Here is a 14,055-nt window from a genome sequence, read left to right as displayed (position 1 = left end):
ATTCATTTGGACAGTTGAGTTTTAATTAAATTGAAACTCCAGGGCTGCTTTCTCTAAAAGGTAATGTAGAGGTCAGCTCTTCAGCTGGTGTAAAACAGCACAATTCCTTTGAGAATCTGGCCCTCACTATTCCAAAGAGTGAGAGAAAAGGGGGAGGGGAAAAAAGACCAGCAAGTTAATGCAGTAACATGTTTTACTAAACACTCTCAGAATGCATACTCAGCAACATAATTGACACAATACATCACAGCAGCTGCAGTATGACACTAGTAAAAGGATGTGTTTTAGCAGCCTCTAATACAAGCTATTCTGTCTCATTATATTTTCAGCAATGTGCATAGAGGAGTAATGAGTGCAAGAAGTTATAACCTCGCCAGCTAGTTGGTAACACAGCATGAAATGCTTTCAAATCAACAAAATAGCACATAATAGAGATGCTAGGATAGGCATTTTGGAAAGACTTTAGATAACTATTCTACCCTTTAAAAAACCCCAACAACACAAAAGAACAACAAAAAAAGGACAGACCATATGACATGATAGATCATAACAAATATAAGGACTTTGTTACATCAGTTATGTAATTTAGTAAAGAGAGAAGCATAAAAACAACCCCAAGAAAATAAAGACTGCCAAACCATGAGCAGGTTATAAATATACATGTGTAAACAAGAGACCTTAACAGCACTCACACAACACTTGCCATCACAGTTGTCAAAAACCTATAAACAATTCATACTGTAGTTTCTTAAATGTTTCATGTTCTTTTTTTTTTTTTTTTTCCCCTTAAAAAAAGTGAAACTAAAGCAAATAAGCCCAGAAAACAGAAGGGTTTTAATATTGAGAGATCCACAGTGAACATATTGAACAATGCAGTCGGAGCAGAGCATTCCAGCACTAAGTTGGAGGCACTCAGATTTGTATGGATCTTCATTTGGTCTGTGTTCTGGCTGTGGAGTGGCTTGTGCATGGGTTGAGACACTTCAGCACTTGCCATCTCCTCCACTCTCTAATTGACAGCTACTGCCTGCCAGCAGGTCAGAAAATGTCAAGCAAGGACTGTAAAATTCACAGAACATTTCCCTACCTCTGAACCCTAAGAAATATGAGGTAGCATGTATCAACAACATATATGAACACAAAGGTCAGATTTGGAGGAATATCTCAGGGTAATAGAGACTCAGAGTCAAGAAGAAATAAGCTCAGAGAATAATAAAAGGCTGTTGCAAGGTTTCAGTGTTCATATTATGTTTCCTATGGAATGTAGAATTTATACCCATAATAATTTTCATATGTTTTGCTGTTGTAGATTATGATTCAAACTGAAGTCATACTCTTCAATCTATTAATGTAATGGTAACCCCCCCCCAAAAAAAAAAAAAAAAAAAATCCTTTATGTGAGAATCCTTTACAGGTAACTGAGAGGTACATCACTGCTGTCTTCTGCAGCTCACAATTATTTCTACCTGTAGGGCTTCTCACAGTATTTCAGCAGGATTTACATTTCTGACAGCAGAACTATGATGTAATCTCTAAGACAATAATGCTTGTAATGCCTATATATGCTGTTGCAGAAGCTGGGTTTAAGAAAAGTTTTGTTATTTATCCAGGAGACTTCCTATAGTATTGAGTGATTATTGTAGTGTTTTCAGATCTTTAATGTCTGAAAGGTTGGTAGTTTCAGCTCTGTTCTACAGAGTTTATTGCTGAATCAAGTATACAAAATAAAGTGTTTCTAATTTTGCATGGTGAGATTCTGACCTTATATATATATACATTTCTTCACATATATTGCTGTCATTAAGATCCGGATTTTCTGCATTCAACCCCAACCATCATCTTGCTAATTTATCAAACTATTTTTTGCTCTTTCTCTCTCTAGATTACACAAATTAACCCATTAATTCCCAGGGAATAGTTAATATGTTTCATGGTCTTTGGGTAGTTTTCCTTTTATTTTTGTTAAAAGTAATATAAAAATAATTAAAAGGAGGGGGAAATCATAAAGTAACTATAGTGTCACAGTTATACTGGTTCATAATGTTCCAACATTTATAATAATTCCACTAAATAGAGGATATTGGTATACAGTCTCCTACCTAGTGTATAGATTTACAAGGAAATATAATTGTATCTTCTCCAGGAGTACCTAGAGGCTTGAAAATGAAAAACCATTCCATGTTTTTCCTTCAACTTTTCATTAAGTCCTTAATGTGTAAAAATAAGTAATGATAAAATGTTGCAGATAACAGAGAAAATCAGTTGAAGAGGACCGTTACAATATTTTTTCCGTCATATTTTAGTCTATTTAAGTAGACTTTATTCTTACTCAGATTCTCTGAAATATGACATTGACAGCAATACTGAGCCACGCGTATCATTGTAAGAAATAAATGCCCTGTATTCCCTCAAGCATAGCAATTGATATACTTGGTTAAAGTATAATGTTAAAACATGTGGGTCTGCTTTTTTTCTTCTTCTTCTTTTTTTTTTTTTTTTTTTTTTTAGGATACGCAAGAGGACTGAAGCATTATGATTTTAATCTATGTTTGAAATTTGTCATTTGGTCATAAACCCCAATATATTAAAAATAAACCTGTAGAAAGGAGTTGGTATATTGCACAAAGAGGAGGGTAAAGTATCATACTGTTTTTTCTTGATGTAAAGGACGAAGGCATTTCACTTCTTAAACTCCACAGCATCAGGAGATTACAATGCTAAAAAAAAAGCAATAAGGAAAGTTACTTAACATAATTGAATAGAGTTTATCAACTTTGATGTTGGTTTACACTGGGCAGGATCTGTCCTTACTTGATGAAAATACAAAAAGCTGGCAAGTCGATAGTGTATGATATAAAGAGTTACATACTACTATCACAGGACAATAGCTTAGAAAGAGTTACGCACTACATACAAGATAAACATTTTAATAACATTCACTTTTTGTGTGTTCATTAAAACTTTAAGGGATATAATGAAAATATAGTTTGGCACCCACACCTTCCCAGTTCTCATTCACTAAAGGCAGTTTCTGCCATCTCCAGACTTTTGAGAATTATATGTTATTTTTGAGAGTAAATATAGACACACTGGAAGTTTCTACATTTAAGAGTGGGCACAACCAAAACCATCTCAGACCTTATGCTAAGTGGGTCTCCACCTGACTTGTGCATATTTGACAGGACTTAGCTGTAAAAGGAATGATTTTTTTTTTGCAAGTATTTTGAAAGCCCAAATCTGAAATATCAGACCGTATACAGAACACAACTACCAATGCTCATTTCCAATAAATTTTCACTGAAATGAGAAACCCAGGTTCAGACCTCTTTTCGTATCTATAACAGACAGGCAACAGAACTGTCTGGAATACAGTTGGTTTCAGAGGGAATAAAAAGGGGAATTTATTCTATTTTGGTAAAAGCATTGGGAGTTTATGTTTTATTTTTAACCAAACATTTTTATTTCATATGGTTATTTACTTGCAGATTTGGTTTTTTCCTCCAGCATTGCCTTTCACAGTGATTTTTGGTTTTATCTAGAATAGTGCTCATTATCACAGCTGCAAGTTTTCTGTAAAAACTGTTGCCTGAAAAGTTATTTTTCTCTATGTGCATATAGTTAATTACTAAAATAATTTGTGGGTTCATAGTAGAGAGTTCTAGGTAGAACTGTGTGATTATTTATATCTTAATCAAATATACCCTCAGGTTTGGTGTATTTACCCCCACCTCGGGCTTGCAGGAAGCTGACCTAACGCAGCAAACTCACATCCCAAATAACCTGGCTCCTTTCCCAGCCCAGCCTGCAAACACTGATGGTTCTGCATTCCAGACTAGCAGCTGGAATAGAAATAGGGAGACTTGGGAGATTTTTTGCGATGAGTATTTTCCATATGAAGACTAAGCATGGTAAATGAGGACCAACTTTATTCCTTCCTGACTGCTGCAGTTTAAACTGTTGCAGACAAGCCCTGCAATATTTCTTTAACTTTCAGCTCTACAGTGAATTCAGAAGCAGTCTGGATGACAGTGAGCCAAAATATGACTAAGATTTCCTACATCCTGCAAGAATCTCAGAAGTCAAGCTCTCAGAGCTGCTTGTATAATATAAAAAGCTGTGGCTCATTTGTCAAAGCAAGCACCTAAAACTCATGAGTCTTGCAGTGAGTTCCTGGGCTCTTACATTAGCTTTGATTATGAGCATTGCTCCTTTAACTCACTTAAATGGTTAGAAAACATCAGCATCTGTGTGCTTCAGAATAGATTCAACAGTAAGTCCTTTGTGGTTTACTACTCTTTAGCTAGTTTGGTGTTGGTCCTTGACTGGAGTTTCAAGTGCAATTGCAAACAAATAGTTGAAGATGCTTTTTGCTATGCAATAATAAACAAGCAACATGCACTTTTAGTTCAAAAGGTAAGTACCAGAGATTTTCTTAATCCTAAATCTATTATAATATATACAGTGAACACGTTTGCCAATCTTATTATCCCACTTTGAGTGCGAGTCATATAATCTGTAGCCTTGCACTATGCATGATACACATATTTACTGCAGCAATATCTGGAATCAGATTCCAGTCTCAGGTGTTCTTTCCATGTCTTTTCATAAATTTGTGAGATTTAAAAATGAAGACTGGCTTTCGCTATGGATTAAACTACACAATATTAATGGAACAGCACAATCAATCAAAGTTACAGAGCAATACACCTGAACTAGTCACCCAGCACTGAGGAAGCATCCATATGAAACGAAGTTCAGAGCTTCAGTATAAAGTTGCTTTTCTTTTCCAAAACAAGTTTAGTCAAGCTTTTCCCTTTAGTTTGAACATCTGATAGGGTTTAATAATTAAGTTAGGGATCAGAGATAATTGTTTATTCTGCAGGTAGGCCTCCAAATATGCAGGAAAACATGTGAAAACCAGTAGCATAAAAGTAAGAGTTTTGCAACACCATAAATTGAGAGTTGGCAGTACCAATGAGACAGAAAGGGCAAATGGGTTACAATCGATTTACCAGAGGGAATAAATAGGTGGCAAGTAATGAGGATACAACCTAAAAATACATCCCTAGAAACATATATGTGACCCAGGCAGAGAGCAAGCCAGCAGACATACACACTGTGGACAGTAATGTGATTTCTTTTGAGAGGTTAGAATGACAGTCCCATAAGGGGTAGTTTGACTGGAGCGTGGTAAAATAAAACGGACGTTCAACATGTCGTGCTGCAGATGTCACAGTGACTGAGGTGCAGAGTGTTAGGAGCTGTAGTGGTATGGACAGCGGAAATAAATCAGGTGTCTACATGCACTCTAGGGGAAGAAATATAAGATCTGGGAATAGCTGAAATTAGTAAATTTTTAGAGTTATTACTGAAAAGATATTGCAACTAAGTGTTAGAATTGCACAGGAATAAATAATCATAGGTAGGATCTCCATGGAAAATCTGGTTCTTAATTACCTGCCCTTATCACTTTGATTTTGAGCTTAAAGACTTTAAAATCTTTTAATGTTGTTTTTAGGTCCTAATGTTAACCTGTAACACTTATTTTTTCTTTAGCACAAATTATTCTTACTTTTCCTCTTAAAATCATAATTTTTAAAACTGACCATGATAAAGATAAACTGTTTCAGATTATCCAAAGATAATTTTTATATTCACCTAGGCTTTCTTCTTCATGTCCCTTCACAAAGGAAAAGAACATATAAACTTTGAATTCTGATTTAGGAAGGACTTTTTTTTTTTTTTATTCATACTTCCATAACTTCAGAAAATTCTTTCCCATTCGGCTGTGTTATTATTATGACTAATAATATCTATGAGTCTTATAAATAGCCAAATCATGCTGTCCTCTTGAAACTAATGGGGACACAGTGAAAAGTCCCCGTAGCCTCAGCATTGCATATTGGAACTGAGCCACGAGGATATAAATCCTGTTCCTAATACTCTTGGGAAGTCCTTGCATGGGATTTTGCAGCTGGGGTAAATGTAGGTAGATGGTCTCCCTTTATGGTATGTGCCCCAAGATTTCTTCGGAGCTTTTTGTCCTTTATGTAGTAATGGATTTATATTTGGAAAAAGACAGAGGGTTACAAATTGGGCTTTACTTCAGTAGGCTTCTTTGCTTTTGCTTTCTGCAGATACCTTGAGATCTTTATGAACATGAAATATTATTTTAATTTTTATCTGTGCTGTCCTCTTAGTTTCTAATTTTATCTTTTAAATAAAATATATAGATTTCATTTATTGTTTGTTGCTCAGCTGTCTCTTCAGGCAATAAAAGTTGTGAGAAATTAATATTAGTATTCATTAAATAAGATGTGGGCAAGCAGAAATATCTAAATGCAAAGGGAACAAAATACTCAGCTTTTATTACATTTTTGCTAAGTCTATTACTTCTCCATAAGAGAACTTCACTCTAATTTACTCTTCAAGATTAATTAAAAGAGATAACTTGTTCTTTCTGCAAAAATGCCTGTCCCTATTCTCGGTATGAGGCTAATGCACCCTTGATTTCTGAAAGTGCAGGAAATAAAGTCTCTAGTACTGCTGCCCTGACTGCTTCTCCAGTGGCTTCATTTCCTGCAGCCTTCCCTGTTGCTTTACGGAAGGCTGCATGGGAACATGGCATCTGACATGCAGCAGGTTTAAAATGTCCTTGGAAAGGGAAAATTGTGGCTCCGACGCCAGAACTGTCAATGCTGCCAGTGATTTCAGCTGAGGTAAATCTTCACTTTTAATTTCCATAGCCTCGGGTGTATTACATGATCTGCAGAGTCGGCATTACAGAACAGCATAAGGAGTAAATGTTTTCTCCTCCCTACTTGACCCCTATCTCAAGTACCCTTAGAAGTCAGCTCAGCCCATGCGTGTTTCCTGCTAGTTCAGAGCTGAGGCATTCTTGACAGTCTTGGTTTCTTGTCTAGTTTTTCTGTGGCACAGCGTAGATTCAAAGATTTTTCCCAATGTTCTTGTGGATTCTCCTGGAATTTCCAGGTAATAAATTGCTCTCTGAGATAGTGGGAAATAGACCTGAACAGACAGGTGATTGCTCCCTATCAGATTAACCTAAACAGCCTTAAAAAGTCATATTTTTAATGAATGTAACATCAGACCAGAATTCAAGTAGTCTGAGTAATTTCCCAGTTCCTAGAATATTCTGATTTCCAAGTTATTTAATGTTATATGTGGAGATAATACATTTCAATTTCATTGTTGTAATGTAGTAGTCTAGTTCACAGTAAATTCCTGAGTGTAGAAAAAAAGGAGAAGGGATGGAGGGACTACACTGATCACTTGGGAAGCTTTATTACTGTATTCAGTGACATTGAGTCTTCTCCTGGCCCAAAAACTTGAAAGAAGCCGTTATTCCACTTTTAATGAAGTTAATGGAAAATTTGCCATTTGTTTCATTTGCAGAAAGATAAGTTTACTGTTCCTGTTCCATCTTACAGCAGCAGATGATAGAAAATTATGATGGGAGCAATTCCAGGTCTTCTGAGTTAGTGAGATCTTCAAATTAAAAAGTCAGTCGTATGCTAACAATACTGCTGCTAGAAAAATGTGTTGAAAATGTTACATGCCTATGAGGTATTGTTTTAGAATGCTGGTGGTGATACATATATATATATATAAAACCTGAAAATACTACTCCAACCCCTGGCACTGTGGTGCTGTCGGTTTGTCTGTACCTCCTTCAGAAATCTTCATCTAGCTGGTAGCATGATAAATGTCAGTGCTTGGAACATTCAGAAGATTTGATTTATTTTAATTACACACTGATTAGTGGGAGTCTTTTAATATGCTCAATGACACAAGTAGGGCAGCAGAGCAGCAACTATTGTGTGGTAAGGGGAAGTGCTGAAGAAAGGTGCTTTTGTGAAAAACTGTCGAGCCTGGGGAAAAAAAAAAAGAAAGTTGGCAGGAGATTCACTTCTAAATAGAAAGTACATCTAGTTCTTATTTGTTTGATCAAGTTTTCTTTAGGTGAAATGAGCATTGACTGCAGAATGTCAGGGATGACAGTGTGTGGGAACATGGGCTGAAAGACAAGTCCTGAAGGTGAGGCTGATAGGAGAGTCATACAGGAGAGTCCTAAAGACCTCATATTTCTCCCTGCTCCATTCTTTTGCCCTTTCTTCTGTCTGCACCAATTGTTCAGAAGAGACCTTCTCCCATGAGTAGTCATCTATATATGATGAGTTTGCTCTAAATCATTATTTTAATGTTTAAAATATTGAAGAGCTTTATACAAATATGAATGCAGCTGCCTCTTTTGAAGTGATGAGCATTGTTTCATTCTCCTTTGTGTTGGCTTAGTTAGCTTCCTTAGAAGCCAAATACATTTTTAAAGAGTCTTGCTGAAGAAGATAGACCTTTATGCAATGCAGCACACCACCTCTGCATGGGCATGTAATTAGGAATATCAGCTATGTGCATTTAAAAGGACACACCAGGAACAAAATCTCTGCAGAAATATATTTCCCTTTTATTAGGAAAGCCTTCTATAGGCTTAATTATCATGGACAAAAAAAGCATGCTGTTTCCCAGGGAAATACTACCCACTGATATCACAGGAATTCAGTCCTGCTTAAGTGCTAGGAGGTATGTTCTCAGTGCACTTATAATCGGGTCGTTATCACCATGGTTATAAGATTTAACTGACTCAAAACTGTAGGCATTTGTCTCATTAATGCCAAATGTTATAGTTTATTTCTGGGAACCGAAAATCCTGCTGCCCAGGGAAACCTGTTCTGTGATAATCTTTCAAAACAAGGCACTTGAGAATAGCCTGCCTGGTTCATGTCAGATGGTTTCACACATATTTTGTTACTGGTTCTTAGGGGGTTTTGGTTATTAAATAACCTTGTTCTGTGGCATTTTGCTTTGTGAGTTACTGTTCTTTATGGATTGCAGGTCTAGCTCTTCCAAAACAAGCGTGTGGTTACGAAGCTGTTTGCTCATACACAATCGCTTCCCAACTAGGGCAGCATCTTAGCGCACTCTGCATTTACATTTTACCTCTCCCTCTCCTCTTTTGGGTTTATCTTTTATTGTACACTGTAAGACAAAATACTTCTCAGCTGTGATCTTGCAACTAAGCATAGTCACACTTCCCTGCTTGGAAGAGAATTAAAGAAGTGCCATTGCCCTTCCAATTCCATTTCTACTGTTCCTGAAACAAAAAATGTAAACTCATCAGTGATTTCGGTAACATGTGAATCAAAAGGGGATTTAACACGTCTGGACATTTTTTGTTTTCTCTCTGTAGTCTGCCTTATTGTCAAAATGAGTTACCCCAAAATGAAAAGCTTGAATTTGATTAGAAAATTTGACAGAAATTTGAGGCTTTCCTTTATCAACTACTCAAATTTTTCTTTTTATTCGCAGTCTTTATTGAGTAGAATTTGTACAGAGTATAAAAAAGCATATATAACTACATTGTTTTGGTCTCTGACTAGAAGTGTCATCCATGGGAAGTTGGAGTTTGGATGATTTTTATCTGCTTTAGTATTTCTTTGTTGTATATTAAGACTATAGACTTTGGTTTTCTTCTTGCAATGTTTTTTCTATGCCAAAGAAGAGTACTAGAGCAAAGGACATGACACAGGAAGGCAAGAGTACTTGAGAAATTAAAAGAATTAATAATACAAATATATAGATTTGGGTGAAAATATAATGTTTGGAAAAAGACCTTATTTATTGCTCTGTTTATAAAGTATTATTTCTTATTGCTACTATTAGGACAATATTGTATTGCTCACCTATAACAATCATGAATGTCTGTAAGTCATCTCAAAATCTAACCGTGCTCAGTTTTTTTCATATATATATATATATAGTCTTGTGTTGAATCGGTGGATTTATGTAGCCAGCTTCTAAAAGTCAAAAAGCCATTTAATTATGATTTTTCCACATTGTGCTTCTTGGCCCATCTAAATACACCAAGTGCTATTACCCCCATAATCAAAACAGTGGTAGTCTCTACCTATGTTTTACTTAATCCAAATGAAGAATGAAGATGCATGAAAAGGGACAAAATAATAATTAAGATACTTACTAATCTTCCCCATTTTCTGATTTCAGGAGATCCAAAAATAGTAAGAATGGATAGGGAGTGTAAAATTTGCTTTATAGTTTATGCATTTCTTACAACTTTATGAAGCTGCTTTGCCTTATAGACAAGTGGTTGAAAATAATAATAATAATAATATACAAAACAAAACAACACTAAAATAAATGGATCTTTAAATAAATAATTGCATAGATAAATGCTGAGAATAATCTTTCAGAACTAGGAGTTGAGTTTTAACTCAACAACATTCACCTCTTATTGTCTTCTTGCTATTTATCTTATTTCATGTAGGTGACTGTCTTATTGAAAAAAACAGGTTAGGATTCTGTATATTGGCTGGGCGTACTACACAAAAATGAGATTTTAGAATGGAATTTTAGAGCACTTGTTAGGAGAGGGAGAGGACAGAAGGATCACAGCTAAATCAAAATTGTCTTTCCAGCCATGTCCAAGCCAGATCTGATGTCCATGTAAGAATCTTTGTGCTGATTCAGGATGATTAAGCAAAAAACCACAGTAAATCTGGCCTTGGCATAAATATTAAGGACTGCCAAATATGTGCAGGGAGGAAACGTCCTGACTGTCTCGTTTCCTTGCACAGCTGGCACTCTGCTAACAGGTTTGGCTAGAGCCAGCTCAGCGTGTCCTCTCCACTGGTTACTGGCATTGTAAGGGGTCTCCTTCTCCACTAGTTCAAAGTGAATGAATGGTGTCAAGAGCTTTGAATAGACTAAGATGTTGTAGGGACTTTGCAAAAGTGCTAGAGATCCTGGAAAACGCGAAATCTCGGTGGTTTCAAGAATAGCATGATCTAGCTGCAGCCACCCACACGTGCTGGTGGTAGCACAGACTGCAAGAGAGCCAGACAATCCTAAGCAACATGAAAATTCATGGATTATTTTAGCAAACCTTCATATTCTTTTCAAAACAGTTTGTTAAAACAGCAAGCTTCCTTCTGCTCACAAGAACTAATGTTAGTAGACTGCATGTCAATTGGCTGCTCTGTGGAGGTGTGCATTTTGGAAATGAACTCCTTGACTCTATAATTTGGGCTTATTCTCCAGGAGATCCAGAGCTGAATATAATACCTGAAGTAACAGAAAATAAAAGTGTTTGTATTCAAAACTGAGGCAGATCACCAGATAAGGGTAGATCTGGCCACAGCCTCTGAGATGGTAAAAGGAAGAGAGCTCAGAAGCCCCAGGGCAGTGGCTGGGAGCAGCTTGGGAGGGGGTATGATAGAGGAATTGGTTGTACTTTGGCAGTAGACTGGGACAATATCCCATGGCCAGCATTTTCTGCTGTGGCCCGGTTTGTATTACTTTTATTCCACTTTCACTTTCTTCTTTCCACCTGGTCTTGGTATAAACGAGAAGGAACCACAAAACCATGAATTTTGTACAGTTTAAAAAATGTGAGATCATTGCATACTCATCTCTCTTAATGATTTGAGGTTTTTCTTTGGCTCCCTGTACAGGCAAAAAAATAAATAAAAATAGAAGTGCTGAGGTGCTGCCTAATCAGCTGTGGAGCTGCTCACCCACCCACTGGCCATCACAGCAGCACTTCAAAATCCGTGTGTTTCATTGCTGAGAAATTACGTTAGACTGGGGGTTACTTGTTTGGTTTTTGTGGTTTTTGTTGTTTTGTGTGTGTGTGTGGGTAACATTTGAAAACGACATTAGTTTTTATAATTATTTTGTTAACACTTAAAACTTATCTATAATATTCCATGAAACATATAAATTACTTGTCTTTTATTATTATTTAATGTATTTAGTCATTTGAATAACTGCTCATTGCCAAGCACGAGTCTCAACTGTTAAGCCAAAGCTCTACTTGTGGTGATTCTGTTTTGATAAATTTAACTGTATTTTGATTCTGTGTTTATGGATTTGGTGATTACAATAGGCAGGACGTCAAGAGTTTTATGTCTGAACTTACATTAGGCCTTTCCCTGATGAAAAATTATCCCACCACTACCCCCATAAACAGAGCTCATAAAAGGTTTTTACTTCTGAATCCTGCTGTGCTACACAGACAAAATCAGGTTTTTTTCCATGATTTCAACAAGGAGTTGTCATGTGCGCAAGTTCCATCACTGAAAATCACGCTCCTTATTTTTATGAACCACGTTTATTGAAGTCATTCCAATTCCCATAGCTATGAAGAAATGAATTGTCTTTAGACTGCTGGGCAGCTAAGTATTGGTAAGGATTCTCTGCAATAGAAATAGCACTCCCCAAAGTTTGCGATACTGGTAAAATATTTGCAGTCATACTATTTGTAATTAAATTGAACAATCTCACCTTAATTAAGTCTGAAATGTACCACCACCTGAATTAAAGGGAAACTTTATGAAATGAGCTTCTGAACTCAGTCTGGTTTGAATAACACAGCAGCTACTTTTCCATTCCCTTGCCATCAGGTAACAGAAACGCGGACTGGTCCTCTTGGCTGCAGTAACTATGACAACCTAGATTCTGTCAGCTCTGTTCTGGTTCAGAGTCCTGAAAATAAGATTCAGTTGCAAGGTATGTAGGTGCAATTTCATTAATTTGTTTTGGAACAGGATGACATTTATCAAACTATTTGTTTTTCTTTCTTCCACCTCATAAAAGGTCATTTCCCTAATTTTATTTGTGTGTGCAATAAGTACATTCTAGACAAAGCGAAGGAAATGTCAGTAAGTCGTGTTGCCTTTGAAATAGAAACAATTTCTGTACACATCGGAAAATAATTTGGATAATGCCGTTAACATTTTACAGCCCTATTTAGCAACCGCTTGCACACCTCTCAAACAGCCTGAATTCCTATGGATTCCGCCAAGCAGGGAGTGACATTCAATGTGCTTAGCCTGCTCTGCACACACTGACCAGCAGCTTATCCCTCATGCAGTTGTCCCACTGAAATAAGTGGAGTCACTGGATGAGCAGGATGTAGAACTGCGAAGACTCTAAATCATGAAGAGTCCAAAGACTCCTCTTGGGACTTTTAAGAAAACATGGAAAGTTAGGCACCTCACTAATTAGAAAAATAATAATTATATATAAAGAAAGAAAAAAAGAGAAAGAAAGGGAAGAGAAAAGGGAAAGGGAAAGGAAAAGGAAGAAAAGAGGCATAATTTCTAATTTGTTTTCCGTTAATTCCAGTAAATACATTCCCCAGCCTGCACCTTAAGCACATGAACATTTTTGAAAAGTCACCCTCTAGGACACTTGGCCATAAGTAATGGCTTTTTTCAGTTACACAAATGTAGCATGAACAACTTATTATTTCTATAAAAACAGACCAAATTCTTCAATTGATGGGCTTGTATACCTCTGTGTATACACAACAGGAGAAGAATACAATTCTTAATTTGCAGTTACAGGTAGCTATACAATTATTTCCAGTTTTAAAAATTTAACATATTGGTTCATAAATCAGTTGGACATATAGCGTGAAGTTGCTGACTATTAAGAATGGCTGTCAGGGAAAGATTATCTTCCTGTTTAAAACATCCATGTGCTTTTTTCCCTTTCTCTTCTACCTCCCCAGCAAGGTTAAATGCCATAAAATCATACAGTGATTTCAGAAACAGTATATATTTTTTAAAAAAAGAAACGGTCATTTCCAGGGGGGTGCAGTTAAACGTTTCCAGAAAAAAACTGCAATTTTTAATGGCCACCGGCATATGCACAACATTTGTCAGTTAAAATCTGGAAAATAGTCTTTGTATCCCTCAGACAGTGGTTTGACACATGCCATTGGGTTGTCATTATGAGAAATATATTATCAGAACCGCATAAACTATTTCATACCTATCTTGGAAGAAATTATCAAGACTCAAATTTGCTTATCTGGGCTTCCTTTTCCTTTCACAATTTCAAGGCTTTTCATAAATACATAAGTACTTGAGAAGTTTACTCGGGTAACAACAGACGAATTTTGGTATAAAGTAGAGGAAAGCAGACACACCTGATTGTAGCAATTATGATATA

General features: G+C 36.3%; 1 protein-coding gene across 2 annotated transcripts in view; it reads left to right on the top strand.

Moving 5' to 3' along the window:
* Positions 1-14,055, top strand: part of BRINP3 (BMP/retinoic acid inducible neural specific 3) — a 213,920-nt gene that overhangs the window by 134,672 nt on the left and 65,193 nt on the right. For both annotated transcript variants that reach the window (XM_056356486.1, XM_056356485.1), the window contains one exon: positions 12,501-12,606. In XM_056356486.1, the coding sequence (XP_056212461.1) occupies positions 12,501-12,606 (106 nt within the window). The remainder of the gene's footprint in view (positions 1-12,500; positions 12,607-14,055) is intronic.

This window comes from Falco biarmicus, chromosome 11 (genome assembly GCF_023638135.1).
Source record: "Falco biarmicus isolate bFalBia1 chromosome 11, bFalBia1.pri, whole genome shotgun sequence".
Taxonomy (NCBI): domain Eukaryota; kingdom Metazoa; phylum Chordata; class Aves; order Falconiformes; family Falconidae; genus Falco; species Falco biarmicus.
Note: the sequence above shows the minus strand (reverse complement) of the source record. Positions and strands in the feature narration are given on the sequence as shown.